Source organism: Cyprinus carpio, chromosome A6 (genome assembly GCF_018340385.1).
Source record: "Cyprinus carpio isolate SPL01 chromosome A6, ASM1834038v1, whole genome shotgun sequence".
Lineage (NCBI taxonomy): Eukaryota > Metazoa > Chordata > Actinopteri > Cypriniformes > Cyprinidae > Cyprinus > Cyprinus carpio.
Genome location: NC_056577.1, coordinates 5,821,919 through 5,836,747, shown reverse-complemented (window position 1 = coordinate 5,836,747; position 14,829 = coordinate 5,821,919). Strand labels below are relative to the sequence as shown.

General features: G+C 44.9%; 1 protein-coding gene across 3 annotated transcripts in view; it reads left to right on the top strand.

Annotated features, from left to right (window-relative positions):
• LOC109065911 (methyl-CpG-binding domain protein 5-like) overlaps nt 1-14,829 on the top strand; it is a 28,185-nt gene that overhangs the window by 3,640 nt on the left and 9,716 nt on the right. For 2 of the 3 annotated variants that reach the window (XR_006160205.1, XM_042757633.1), the window contains exons 4-8: nt 2,125-2,305; nt 4,014-5,963; nt 7,880-8,157; nt 8,256-9,323; nt 9,644-9,717. Coding sequence is in view for 2 of the 3 variants with exons in the window: in XM_042757633.1 (XP_042613567.1) it covers nt 2,125-2,305; nt 4,014-5,963; nt 7,880-8,157; nt 8,256-9,323; nt 9,644-9,717 (3,551 nt within the window). In the remaining variant the exon portion in view is untranslated. The remainder of the gene's footprint in view (nt 1-2,124; nt 2,306-4,013; nt 5,964-7,879; nt 8,158-8,255; nt 9,324-9,643; nt 9,718-14,829) is intronic. The other variant, XM_042757634.1, reaches the window with a different exon arrangement.

The following is a 14,829-nucleotide window of genomic DNA, read 5'->3' as shown; positions in this document are numbered from 1 at the left end:
TAAAACATGCTTCTACAAACAAAGTTTCGTCTGCAGATATGGCCTTGTTTAGGGATCTGTGCCTTTGTGAATACGGACATCTGACTGCTGACTGCTGAGTAGTGATTGTGTTTTGCAGCAATAGTGTGCACCCTTTACAGAGAAAAGAAGATCAGGGAAAATCTGTAGATGGAAAAATCACCATACAAGATGTTTATTTTTTCGACTTATTACTTGGCACTTTTTGTTAGGAAATATTTGTTTACTATTTATTCAGGTTTTTTAAGGTATCTAATATTTTGATACTTGTTCTAAATATTCTTAAGAATTAAAAGTTTGTTATCATTTGGAAGTGTTTAGGCCTTCTTGCATTATTATGCTTTTATATTATGATTATAAATTCAGTGGCATAAAATGGTCTTTAAAATGACAATAATATTGCTTATCACAATTATTTCTGGGGAAATATATCGCACAACAAAAAGTTGTTATCGTGACAGGCCTAGACACAATGTATACAATCTGGACATCTTTCCAAAAGCCCCATTGTACATCGTCATTGATGATAGTGCTCATGTGGAGGATAAATCACTGTGCTGTATTTTATTATATAAGTATTTCATGTGTTCGTTCAGAGGAGCCTGCAGCTGTTGGATTATAACCGTCACGTATCACACGTGCTCCGACTGAACTAAACAATAACATTGTACCTGAGAAGTTTTCAGTATGCATTTTGTCACCTGATTAAAATCAGAACTAGTGAAGGCAATGAATCACTCTTTTGAATCCTTTTTTTTCTTTTTCCTTTTTTTGTAAAATTGCCTGAATTGTAGTAATTGAGTAATTCAGTTCAATTCATTCAGACGTTCTCTTAATGAATCATTAGGACTTTAGTCATTAAAAAAAACCTGATACTTAAGAAACACAGAAAACATAAAGAATGCCATCAAAATAAAGCAAAAGTCTTTGTTTTTTTTTTTGAAAGGTAATGGAGAAACTTCAGCTAGTGCTGTATCATGAAATCATGGGGCAGTTCACGCTGAAAGTGTTTTTATATGCGTCTGCGATACTTTTTTGGGATTGATTTCCTCTGTATGCATTTGCTGTGTTTTATACTGCGTTTTTTATTCTGCAATGCATTTTACTGACTTGACTGATCGCACAAGGTCCTTGAAGTGCATGAATTCAGAAACTAAACCGGAATATGTGTCTGCAGTTTGCACACACAAGAAACGTGTATTTTGGATAAAGTATTAAAAGTCTTTAAAGATATTTGCATGTTTCGCACACTGAACTGGATTTGATGGATATATGACACACATATGTTTACCTGGTGTTTAAGTGGGTTAGCAAAAAACTGCTGTTTTGTGTCTCAGAAAATTTCTAAATGAACACAGCATGAATGATTCAGTTCCAATCAAAGTATGTCACGAATTGCACAGTGTAAATTAGTATTTTAGGTCTAAGTTTCAGGGCTCTCGTCAGTGTTATGTAATGACATTAAAATCAATCCTGAAAGGAGATAAATTCATGTTGTTTAATTTTTTTGGTGGGAGTAGTATGTTTTGTTGGTTTTATTTTTTCTGTTTTTTAATTTATTCTTATTCCAACATATTACTCATTTATGCATACTGTATAGGGAAAAGGGCTGTTTGGATGTGAGGTTAACATCCTGTAATCAGTGTGGTGTCATTGAGATTTACTCACACAGGCGCAGACTTAACCAATAAGCGAGGCAAGCAGCTGCTTAGGGCCCCGGGGAATCAGGGGCCCCATCTGATATCGGCTAAACATATTTGGCAAATGCTTCAGTGTGTATTTGTGCTGAGTTCTGCAAGCTTGCGAATCCTGTCATTATAATAACGTGTAGATACGATGTATGTAAGAGATTGACTGTGCAGTGCAGACAGCGTCGTGAGATCACGATGAACTGAAGTGAATGACAGCTTTTTGTGATTACAGAGGGAGTGCTCTTCGTTAAAAGAACACGTATTAGTTATTGTGTTGGGGCCCCATACCTGAAATTTGCTTAGGGCCCCCAAATCACATTGTCCGCCCCTGCCTAAATGTCACATCAAATAAACAAAACTAAATGCGACTTCATGCTGACACTCAGGTCTTGGTCTGAAATGTCTGTTTTCTCAGGTTTTTAATTTTGATCCTGGTGCGGTGGTGAAGCAGAGGACTGCGGAGGATGTGAAGGCCGATGAGGATGTGACCAAGCTCTGCATCCACAAGAGGAAGCTGATCGCAGTGGCGACGCTGCATAAGAGCATGGAGCTGCCGCCTCCGTCCCTGACGCTCACCAGCCCCGGCGGAGGCACAAGTATGACAACAGAGGAGCTTTTTTGTGAAATTAATATGAACATTTATGGAGAAGTGATTAATCTTTGATATTTCCCCCTTTTTAAACTTGTGCATATTTTTTTTCTCAGTATTTGAAGAATTTTCCTGTGCATTGCAGCAGGGGTTTCTTTGTTGTAAATTAACTAATGCTAACCTTTTGAGAAATATAATGAATGTCACAATATCACTTTTTATGGCAAATAACATAACTAGGACCCTATGATTTCTGTTATGGACGGAATCGCGGAATCCAGTTATAAAAATGGAATTTACTGAATAATTGTGGAATGTCACGGAATTGGTAAAATTTTGAATGAATAATCAAAATTAGGTCATTACACTTAATTCAAACCCTAACCCTAACCCTAACCACCATATGAACTAGTATCTGTAAATATTAAGCCACAAAAGTTGATTTAAATATGAACCCTGGCACAGATGTGCAGTTTCATTTACTACACACACATGAAGCTATTGTTCAGTAGATCGGAAATGGACTACTACTAGAATGAAACAAACATTCCTTTTTTTAGGGTATAATAACACAACATTTCTTCCATGTTTTAATTTTAATTGTAAATCCCCTTTGTTTGCCAAAAAATAAAGTTTGCTTAATTTTCAGTAGTTTAAAGATAAATAAAATTAATGTTATATGCCTTAATTTCAAATACACAACACAGAATTTCTGAGGGGGAAAAAATCATTTCATAAAGCTATTTTAAGAACAAGTTTGAATAAACTACATATGCATTCAAATATTTAGACTTTTTTTTTTTTTTTTTTTATAGAATTTGATAACAATAAAACACAGTGCCAAAAAAAAAAATCATAGGGCCCTAACCATGTAATTTTTGTTAAACTTTTTAATAAATTGATGTGAAAATGTATAAGTTTCATGATTTTAATTAATTGGATATGCTTATTGATTAACTCTTTCCCCGCCAGCATTTCTGAAAAAAGCTGCCAGCCACCACCAGCAATTTTGATGATTTTCACTAATATTTGATGGCCTCCAGTGTGTTTTGCTGTATGAATATTTGAATATGCAATACACCAAAAGAAAGATCAGGGCCTCTACTTTTAAACAAAAAAATCTGTTTCATTCTAGCTTAAATCATTCTTTTTTTTATATCAACACTTAAATATAGGTAGATTTCATAAAAATGTATAGTTTTGAGCAAAAAGGTGAGAAAATCAAATTTTTATCAAAAAATACATCTGGATAATATTCAGTAAGATTATCAAAGCATAAATCCAGTAAATCACTTCCATCAACACCTCCAAAGCTTCCACAGACATATACCATTTGCTGGATCAGCATTTTACTCATTTATATGCTGTCTGTTGCTGATTTTAATATGCATCTGTTTCTCTTGTTTCTGTTTCTCTTGTTTCTGTTTCTCTTGTTTCTCTGTCCTGTTCTCATGTGTTTTTGTTCGGGAGGTTTTGTACTCGTTCAGAAGATGTGTAATAGCGCCCCCCAGTGTATAATACAAAAAGACATAACTCGTCTTTGGCAGGGAAAAAATTGAATTTGGAAAAAAATAAATTAAACGTATTTCATAGGGCCCTACATAACCAATGACGATCAAAAACCCCTGGTGGCTCATATGCCCTTGCAAGGAAACCCTGAGCAATTGCATCCCTTTCTGCACCTGAAATAACTGACAGCGGCTCTCTCTTCGTAGGTGTGACCTCCGTGACCCCTGCTGCACAGCCTCGAGCAATAAGGAATAAAACCCACGAGGGCCAGCCAGAATGTAAGAACCCGTTCAAGGCGATGATGGCGGCGGGGCAGCGGCACTTCTCTCCAGATCTGTGCGGCACGCAGCAGGTGTATTCCCGGCAGAGGCTGGCCAGCGGTGACCGCAGCGGGCACGGGGCCATGCTGAGCCCTCCCTCACAAGCCTTCGGGGACAGGTCTCTGTCCCCACGAACAGACGCTCTCGGCAGTCCTGATGGGTATGTGCGCAACAACCCCTGTGGCTTCCAGGGGACCGGCAGTCCCGGGGCCATGCACAGCAGCAGCCGCATCCCTCGGTCTTCTCCTGGGGTCATGATGCACGGCTCTCCCGCCTCCCAGTCGTCCTGTGTCATGGCTGGAAGGATTAACATGCCTCTGTCCCCCCCAGTCCCCAACAAGAGCCCGATCATGAAAAAGCCCCTGTGCAACTACCCGCCCAGCATGGACTCGAGCAGGACTGTGTTTCATCACAAGGCCCCGTCTGCTCCCGGCCCTCCTCTGCCGCCTCCCTGCGCCCTGCAGAACAAACAGCTGTGCTCCGAGAAGGACCCTCTTGGCATCCTGGATCCGATCCCCAGTAAACCCAACTCCTCCACTTTCCACCCCAATGCCCACTCTCAGGTACCAATGATGAATGTAAACATCCCCCCCGCCATCGTCCCGCTGCCGAGCAATCTGCCTCTGCCCACAGTGAAGCCGGGGCCGGTGGGTCACATGCAGAGGACTCAGCACACCGCCTCCATCTCCCCGTCGCCCGTCACCTCTCCCGTGCACATGTCTGGGCCTGCCTTGGGCCGCATGGAGGTGTCTCCGCAGCGCTCCCGCTCCTCCTCCACCTCCTCGGAGCAGGGCAGCTTCGCCGTTCCCCCCTGCGGCAGTATGAAGGTCCCGCCGCGCTCGCCCAGGTCCTCCATGAGCTCGCCCCGACCTGCTTTGCCTTCCAGCCCATCTGGCAAGCCGGACAGTCTTCACCAGTACAAAGAAATGCCCTCCCAGCTGCTGGCTGGGATGAGTGGTCAGCACAACCCTATGTATCCGCCCGCCACGGGCAGCGCCACCCCGCAGAAAGAGCACCCGGGCCTTTTGGGAATGCCACTGAACCAGATCCTTAACCAACACAACGCTGCCTCTTTCCCTGCCAGCAGCCTCCTCTCTGCGGCCGCCAAAGCACAGCTAGCAAATCAAAACAAGCTCGGGGGAGGCGGCGGCGTTTGTGTGGGAGGTGTGGCGAGTGCCGCGGCGTCTGATGCTAGCAGGGCTGTCGAAGGCCACAATACTCTAAATACCATGTTGCCACCCAACCCTTCCATGATCATCCCCAGCGGCGAGGGCCAGAGCGGACGCGCGGCGCTTCGAGACAAGCTCATGGCGCAGCAGCGCGACCCTCTCCGCAAGCGCAAGCATCCTCCAAACGCTGCCAACCACGAGAACAGCTTCTTCAACATGGCCAGCATGAGGACACCCTGTCCTTCCGCTGAGCATATGAGAAAAACCTCCCGACTGCCCTCCAACACGTCAATGGCCCAGCTACTCCAGTCTCTGAGCAACCACAGCTCCCACATGACCCGGGGCAGAAACCCAGGCGTCTCCGGCACGGTGCCTCCGAGCACACAGGTCCAGCAGCGGCTGCACGGTCAGACGGAGGTCATGCTCTGCCCCGGCGCGGAGTCAGTGGCGCACGCAGCCCAGGGCCAGTATCCAGGCATGATGAACCAGATGCAGGCCACAGCGATGGGAAACTGTGGACCCGTGAACCAAAGCGGACAGGTTCCTGTCAGAAACAATGTGCTGGGACATGCCAGCGGTCACTTTCAGCAGCGCGTCCAGCCGAACGTCAGCTGCATGCTGCCCAGTGGCACTGATGCCGGCTGCTCACAGCCCCTGACCGACCGAGGTGAGGAGAATATGTGTTGATGATTGTTAAACCAAACTGGTATTGAGAATTGTGAAATTTCACTACCATCTACAATGTTGGCATCATGAAACCCTTATTTCAAACATAAATATCATTATATAGAAAATAAAATTACTTGTATGGGGATTTCCCAGCTTACATGATTTTAGGTTTTATTTAGCTTATTGGTGGCAGTTTCTAATTACAAGGCCAGAAGAAAAATAATATTTTAATGATTTGGATGAAGTTTTTTACCTGGCTTTAAAACAGTAACTGGTTTTTGCAGGGCAAGTAGATCTGGAAAAAAAACAGTTTTGTAATAATTACCACTCTACATATCGATATATGTTATGATGTAATAATGAATATGTAAGTTACTGGAGCTGTTATATAGTGAATATAGTCACACACAGACACCTTTTAAACTATATTCGCTGCTGTATAACGTAAGTTGATATTGAAAAACCATCCGCTAAGCGTAAATTAGCAGCTAAATTCTTAAAGCCAACAAGTCGGTTCTTATAACGCACTTAATCGGGGTAAAAATGGCTTAACCCCCTGGGCAAAACTGGCCTTTTCCATGATTTCTTTAATTTTGCTTAAACAGTAAGCGGGATTTTCTGCTCCATCCCAGATTCCTTCTGATCTGATCTGAAGTGACGAGTCGTATCGTCCCCTGTTCCTGTAAGCAGGTTCTGCTGATGTGTGCATCTTTAGATCGTTATGAGAGTCACTTGAAAACAGTGTTCAAACCTCGGTCATTAAGTCAGTCTATCCAAGTTAATTACATTGGAGAGAAGATTGGCTCCATGATTGCCTCACTATAATGTGTCATTATAATTATAATAACAATTGTCATAATTAAACTTAAAATCCGAAATCAATAATTTGTTAGACTGTAAGAAAAGGAGGTAAAAAAAGAGGTTGTGTCCTCAAAGCATGCATATAAATATTTTATTTTTTTTTTTGCTAACGCTGCACAGATGCAGTGCTAGCATGTTCTGCTTCAGGCCTGTTTCCATATTCTTGGCTAGAGCACTTGCACTCACATGGTTAAAAACCTGTTATACCCTGTGCACACACATCTTCCCTGACCTGTTCAGTCCTCTGTGTGTGTGTGTGTGTGTGTGTGTGTGTGAATCATACCTTGGAAAGCACTACCAGTCATCTCACTGCTGTCTCCATGGCAACCTCCCCAGCAGCCGCTGGCAACAGTAGATCACACACACTGTCCGCAGCAGAGGCCGTCATTCTGTGACACACAGCATTCATTATGCAACACGACACGACTGCTGGCGCACATGCGTTTCATTTTTAGTGGATGTGCGTGAATTCAGTGTGAGGTTTAAGCTCGATTACACACTGAACGCACATCATGCGTTAGCATTCATTGTGCCACCACACAGCGTTTATCATCCAGCGGAGGATTTTACACACTGATCTGCAGCTCAGCAAACTACACACACGCTTAATATAAACATGCTGTTTTTTATAAACTTAAGCTACTTGTTCCAGCTCTAGCCCTTGACGTCCTGCAGAGTCCAGCCTGATCAAACTCACCTGTAGTTTCCTCGTGATCCTAGAGACGGTGATTATCTTCATCAGGTGTGTTTGATCAGGGTTGGAGCTCACCTGAAGGACAGTGGATCTCAAGGGATATTGAGCAAGTATTTCACACATTTTAAGAGCCTTCAAGTAATTATGTAATGAAATATCTGCAATTGTTTACATGTGGCTATTTTTTTTTTAGTTTTTAACGGCTTTACTAGCATGACATAAATTTTGACAATTAAAGTTACAAGATTAGTAATCAGATCACACTAGCCTTATGCTAAAAGTATAAAATTGTATTGCATCTTGTGGTTGTACTTTTTAAACATCCTGTTTCCATCATATTTTATTTCCTCTGTGTATAGTCATATTTGGAGATGTGACTGGTGACGCTTCTGTGCTGTTGCTAACAGGCGAGGCGGCGTCGCTGAGCTGCAGCATCGCTAACACTCCTCAGATGGGTGGCGTGATGCCGGCCGCGGGGCACATGTACCACCAGCAGCAGCAGCTGCACCCGGCACTGCAGGGCATGCACGGGGTCTCCGCTTATCCGGGCCAGGGGCATTCCTTCGCAACAACTCCTTTTACAGACAGTAACGTTTCCAACTCCAACAGCTTGCCTTGCCTATACCAGGATTATCAGGTGACTCACTCAGTCCATTAAAACAAGTCCTTTCTTTGACTGTAGCTAGGCTGCTCTAAGTGATACTTTTGTTTGTGTGGCTTTTGCTGTGTGTTCAGGGCTGCATGCCTGACGGTGGCCAGCCTGCTATGAGCTCTCATTCTGGAGATGCAGGCCTGTACCGAGAGGCTCCACAGAAGCTGCAGGGTCAGGGGGATATTTCCATGGCGGGACCCTCTGGAGGCCAGAGTTCAGTGGAGTCTGTTGATGCAATCTACAGAGCGGTGGTGGACGCTGCCGGCAAAGGCATGCATGTGACCATCACTACCGGCGTGAGCGGCAGTACACAGGCGAGCCCCGTCCCCGCGCTCAGTGCCATGAGTGCCTTCACTGCCTCCATCGGCCAGCCGCTCAGCCTACCTCACGCCGTTAATGCGGTCATACACGCGCCACGAGGCTCGGAGGGGACGGAGCTGCCGTCGCATCCTCAGCGTGGCCGAATGGTGCTGCCCAACCACACGCGCAGAAGCTCTGAGCATGGCAAGAACACACCTGATGGCACAGACACGCATGAGTATTTCCGCTCACCTAGTGCTGCCACACCCCGCCCGCAGTGGGACGAGCCCAACCACGCTCACTGGAGAGGCGAGGAGTTTCTGGAGTGCTCCACCCAGGTGCACAGCACTCCATGCAGCAGCAGAAGAGAGAGAAAAAACGTCATGGAGTGTCTGCAGGAGACCCTTGAGCCCTCCGACGCTCAGACAGATGACAGTGCTAGGCTGCAGTTTAACCACCGCGCGAGAGACCGACTGGAGCTGATTGAGCGCTGTGCTCAGCTCAACGGAGTGCTGCCTCGGGGAGGATACGGGGAGCCGCTCACCGGAGACGACCAGTCACCCGGCTCCTCCACCAGCTTGGAAGGGCCACTGCTCAAAGACTACACTCACTTCAACGGGCACTTTAACGGACACTGTGTGCCCAGCCCCTCGGACACCAAGAGTCTCAGCAGCGAGGAGGAGCTGCGGCACCCCGACTCTCCTTCAGCCGAGCTGCTGCACTACAGGCCCAGGGCCTTCAATGTGGGTGAGCTGGTCTGGCCAATCAAAGGCTTCTCGCCCTGGCCTAACAAACTGATGGGAGAAGAGCATGGGCACAATCCCAACATGCAACTGTCAGAACAGGCCAAGGTAAGAGACTCTGTCTTGTCCTGTCTAAATGCCATTGAAGATGCCCAAAAGTCAATTATTATGCATATATAACTTGAAAATATGTTACAGAAACTTCATATGTCATTTTGCCGTAGAGCAGCGGCTAGTGGCGCAGCCCAAACATTTCAGTGAGATTTGTCTCAGTAGTTTTGTCAGTGTTTGTCTGGATTATGAGGGCTTTTAGATCGAAGATTTAAATCATATGTCAAATCTTCAACTGCAGTAGTAAATAGAGCAGATAGTAGGTTTTCTGGGTTCTGCTGTTGTGGTAATTGATCTGCTGTTTGAATTCTCTTTAGGTGGAACCGGAGCAGCTGAAAACACTAACACAAGACCTTCAGGTGCTGGACCGAACTAGCAAAAAAAACAGGAAGTAAGTGTCTTTGTAACACAGGGAATCTAAAAGCCTAAAAGTGTAAAGAAACATCTACAAGTGAAAAAAAAGGTTAAAAGGAGATGCTCAAACCAGCTAAACAGGAGGTGCAACCGAAGATCTAAAATTCTTCTCAATTGAAGAAAAGGTGCAACACTCACTCTAGAAAAAAAAACATCTACAAGTGAGAATGTTAAATGGTTTGTCTGAGTTTTTCATGCTGCTTGAGGGCAAGTAAAGTAGTAAGTTGATGTTACCACCATAAGACCATCACACGACCATCCTGTTCAAGCAGTAGAGTTGATCTAAGATCTGCTTCCAGCCAGACTCGCACAAGCTCGTCTTTAAGATGCTCTCAGATTTCTTGATTCTACCATCAGCAAACACAGAAAATTGGATACTAGTGTCAGTACTCTGTATTTGTTAATTTATACCTCAAAGTGACCTTTCGCCCAATTTCGCGTGACAGGCTCACAGTTTTCGCAAAGTGCTTTTCACAATACATATAGTTTCAAAGCAGCCTTACAGAAAATGCATGTTTCAGTGACACAAGGTTATTTGACCAGGGAAATGAATTTAACTCAAAGTTCTCTAATGGATGATTTTGAAAAATGTTTTGTCAGCAATAATGATAAATGTATCAAATATTTAAAGGAAAAATTTTCAGTTTTTTTTTTTTTTTTTTTTTCATTTCTGCTAATACTATTTGTTCCTTTAAAATACTTTGATCCATGAAAATAGCCATAGATGCTGATATGGCAAATGTAACAATAAAAACTCCATAATCACGGGAAGAAGGAGGTGGGAACCGGCGAACATTCAAATAAAACTTTAATAACCAAATAAACATAAAATAGCACGACAGCCCCTCACGGGTGACTGCCGCGCACAAACAAAACCCAAACCACAAAATAAAGCCCAGGCCTGGTTCTCTCTCGTCCTTCACTGTCGTCGCTCCTCTTTTGTATCCTCCCAATCTCCTCCGTGGGACTCGAGACCGGTGAGTGGAGCAGGTGTCGCTCATTTCCCAATCACTCCACCGGCCTCGCTCCGTTCCCACGGCTCTTGGCCCCGCTCCACTCGTCACATACCCCCATCGCAGGCCGGGGGGTACTCCCGAGACTGCGCTCTACTCCCCCCAACCCCCCCCCTCCGAGGGGGGACCACTCACGGTGACCTGCGGGAACCTGGGGGTAAGGACAGACAGACGAGGCGAGAGAAAAGGAGACGGAAGGATGAGGAGCGACAGAGGGGAGAGAGGAAAAAAAAAATTCCGCTTCCCAGACACGCCGCCGCTCGGCCCTCCACCAGCTGTGTGAACTCTTCCGCGGTGCCTGGCGGCGGCACTGGATTGCCCTCGGTGGACGGCACGACACTCCTCCGCCGCCCGGTGGACGGCGACGGCTCCTCCGGTTTTGGGCAGCCGGCAGGATTCCCCCGTTCCCTGCTCCTCCTCATTCCACGGGATGGCAGCAGGCTCCAGCCCCCTGGCGAACGGCGCCGACTCCTCCGCTCCCTCACGGACGGCAGCCGCCCCTCCACATCACGGGCGGCCGGCAGCGAGTTCGTCCGTCCCCGGCAACTCACTCCAGCCCACCGCCTCGAGTGCCTGCTACGCCCTGCTCCATGGCACCGCGGATTCACCCCAGCGGCAAGGGATCTTCAGCAGCGCGTCCCTCCTTCCTCCCGGGTTTCGGCACCATTGTAAAAATTTAGAATAGATTATAGCGTGAAGGGTGTTTTTGGATGTGTTGGTGGTTCTGATGAAGCTTTAATCACAAAATAAACACAAAACAGCACGACAGCCCCTCACGCACAAACAAAAACCAAACACAAAATAAAGCCCAGGCCTGGTCCTCTCTCGTCCTTCACTGTCGTCGCTCCTCTTTTGTATCCTCCCAATCTCCTCTGTGGGACTCGAGACCGGTGAGTGGAGCAGGTGTCGCTCATTTCCCAATCACTCCACCAGCCTTGCTCCGTTCCCACGGCTCTCGGCCCCGCCCCACTCGTCACAGCAAACAAGCATGCTTGATCAATTACTAAAGAAGAATGCCAAAATTATTTAGCAAAATAAGATTTTCTTATCAAAGTGAGAAAATTTTGTGTTGCAAAAATGAGTACACCCTCCTGAAAGTTACTAAATAAATTTTTTTTTAAAAGTGTAGGTTTAAGGCTATTTTTGATCAGCAGGTAAGTATATTGAACCAAAACTTTAAAAAGACAAGTAATTTCCTGGAAATTAAAAGTGTTATATAGCCTACTGAATCATACTCAGACTTAATGCTGACAGCAGTGGAAGCACTTGGGAGAGAACTGCCAGGTGACTTATTTCTTAGCATTAAAGAAGAACACCAAATTATTGTTTTAAGTGTGAAAATATAGCAGAAGTAGCACCGACATTCAAAAACAATGGACTTTAAGTTTTCATTTAGTGATGAGCGAATTTTTGCTAGAAAAAGAGCAGGAGAAATAATATGCAAGTGTCTCAGAGCCGGCAAAAGCTATAAAAAGAGTGATACTTTATCCCACAGAGTATGACGCAGCCTGCAGAAGTGACATGCATGGTTGTGGTCACCACTAGAATTACCTACTGTAGCCAAAGCATTATAAACTCATTTAACCTCTTCCAAGGCCCATATTTACAAAATAGAGACTTCTGGGAATCCATACTCTGGTCTCAAGAGACCAAGTCAATCATTTTGGATCCAAAAGCATCCAAAATGTTCTGGTGTTGCTAGAGGAGATGTACAGTGAGAAGTGCTTGGTACCCACAGTGACATTCAGTGGTAGTCAATTTTTTATATAGGGATGAATGAGTGCTGAAGGTGTGAGGGAGTTGTGCTTTATCAATGCTGGCATGAATTCACACACTACTGTGTGATGTAATACAAAAACTTGAAATAGCAGATGCTACCCTCCCCTGATTTCCTGCATTATTGGGCATTTGTTCAGCATGACAATGAATATATTCATTCTCCCAAGGAGAAAATCCTTCAGTGGACATGTATTTCACTCAATTTTAACACTCTTGAGCAGCTGTGGGGGATTCTGTAGAGACGAGCTGAGCAAAACTCCCCATTAAAGACCAGAGCAATTAAGGATGTTGTCCAGGAGTTAAACAGGACAGTTCAGTCAGGACCACTTGTTAATGTCAGAATATTGTAGAGGTCTTGAACTTATGTCTGGTGGCAGGCTTCGCTCTGAAGGGTTCAGATTCTGAGCTATCTGCAGGCAAAACCTCACTGAGGTTTGAACCCCCCGAAGCCTAAACAATTTCCAGATATTTTTATATGCACAGTTATATACCAGTAGAGTAACTCCGTACTGTGAAAATATTGAACAATCTCAGCAACATGAGCTGGATAATCTCCGTGGGCGAGCAGTTAGGTGATCATGTATCTGCGTAGGAGGAGTTGGGGATGGAGGAGGGTAAGTGTGTGAGTGCAACAGACTATGGCAAGCGTGAGTACAGATGGTCTTATATATCTTATTAATTGTAGTGGGAGGAGTTACGATCAGCTGAGCATCAGCTGATGCTTCAGTCATGCTGTGTTCTGCCTGAACTACGCTTGAGCTACATTCGTTGCTGAAACTTCCTTTCAGTCAGGACCACTTAGTAATGTCAGAATATTGTGGAGGTCTTGAACTTATGTTTGGTGGCAGGCTTCACTCTGAAGGGTTCAGATTCGGAGCTATCTGCAGGCAAAACCTCACTGAGGTTTGAACCCCCCAAACACAAAGACGGAGTAGTTCAATTCTAAGATCAATCAGGGAGTGCACTCTCTGAATGGTTGGAAGAGGTGGCATGCCTTAAAATTTAAAGAGAGTAGCTCTTACTCTGCTGAGATTTCACCATTATTAGATCATGTCATGTTTTGGCATGATGAGCAAAAGACGTTCCATGGCCACATTATCCACATCTTCCCATTGGATGCCAATGTCTTCCAGGTCTTCTTGGAAAGCTTGTCTCTATGTCTTCATTGTCTTCCTTATTCGGCTGTTGATTCAGCCTATGTCCCTCCATCAGTGGCCACTATGCTCAGAAGGTGGATAAATTGCTGCACTTCCTCGATCAGCTGTCCTTGAAACATTAGTGGACTTTGGTCTGTGTACCTCCCACTCTCAATGATTGGTCTTCTCTGATCAACTTCCCAGCCTCTGTGTTCAGGCTGATTGTCACTTTAGTGGATATGCTTGTCATGGCTGGTGGAGACGGTATATTTCAAGAATGATCAGGAATGCTGTTCACTGGTAAGACGCTGGCAAGGATAATTAGAATTTTGATGTATACTGGACATAACGTTGAATAACTCCATGAGAGGAAGAAATAATGCTTGAGTTACTTTCTCCCTAACAAAATGAAGTAGCTGCACAGAAGCTAGGCAAGCAATGTCTCCTTTAATGTAGGCATGGGAGACTGAAAATGGTGATGTGCTAGCATGAATAGCAAATCAAACTATTGTTAATTGAGCAATAATATCGCAAATGTAGCTACGCTACCTGCAGCCCTAGAGAAATAGTGTGAATAATAATTAGCTAAATAGCTGTGTTTATGTGGACCCTCTTGAATCAAACTATAGCACAGTTGAAAAGTCATATGAGCCAGTGAAAAGTCCATGTCATCAAAGTCCCTTCTTGGCGAGTTCATGCGAATCAGGCCTTGAAATGCCTCTCAGATAAGCAGCTCAGCTCCTTTATCCATGACCGGGAAAAAGCAGCTCCACAAGTTATCACCAGTCTCTGACGAAACATCGTCATTTAAATAACCAATAAATCTGACAATGACTGTCTCATAATGGTTTCTAAACACAAGATCACAAAATTGCGTTTCTCAGGCTGAGAAGTCAATACTTATGTGCTGTCCTAATGCGCATCTCTGAACACCAGTTCACCTCCAGGTAACTGGAGCCTCCAACAGCCGCAGAAGCAACCTATCCATCATGACTGGCTCATAACTTAGAAGGCGGGACCTATCGGCCAATCTACATGCTGCACTTCCTACCATTGGTGTGGACAAATATGCAACTTAGTGACGTGACATACAGCCAAGTATGGTCACCCATACTCAGAATCGTGCTCTGCATTTAACCCATCCAAAGTGCACACACACAG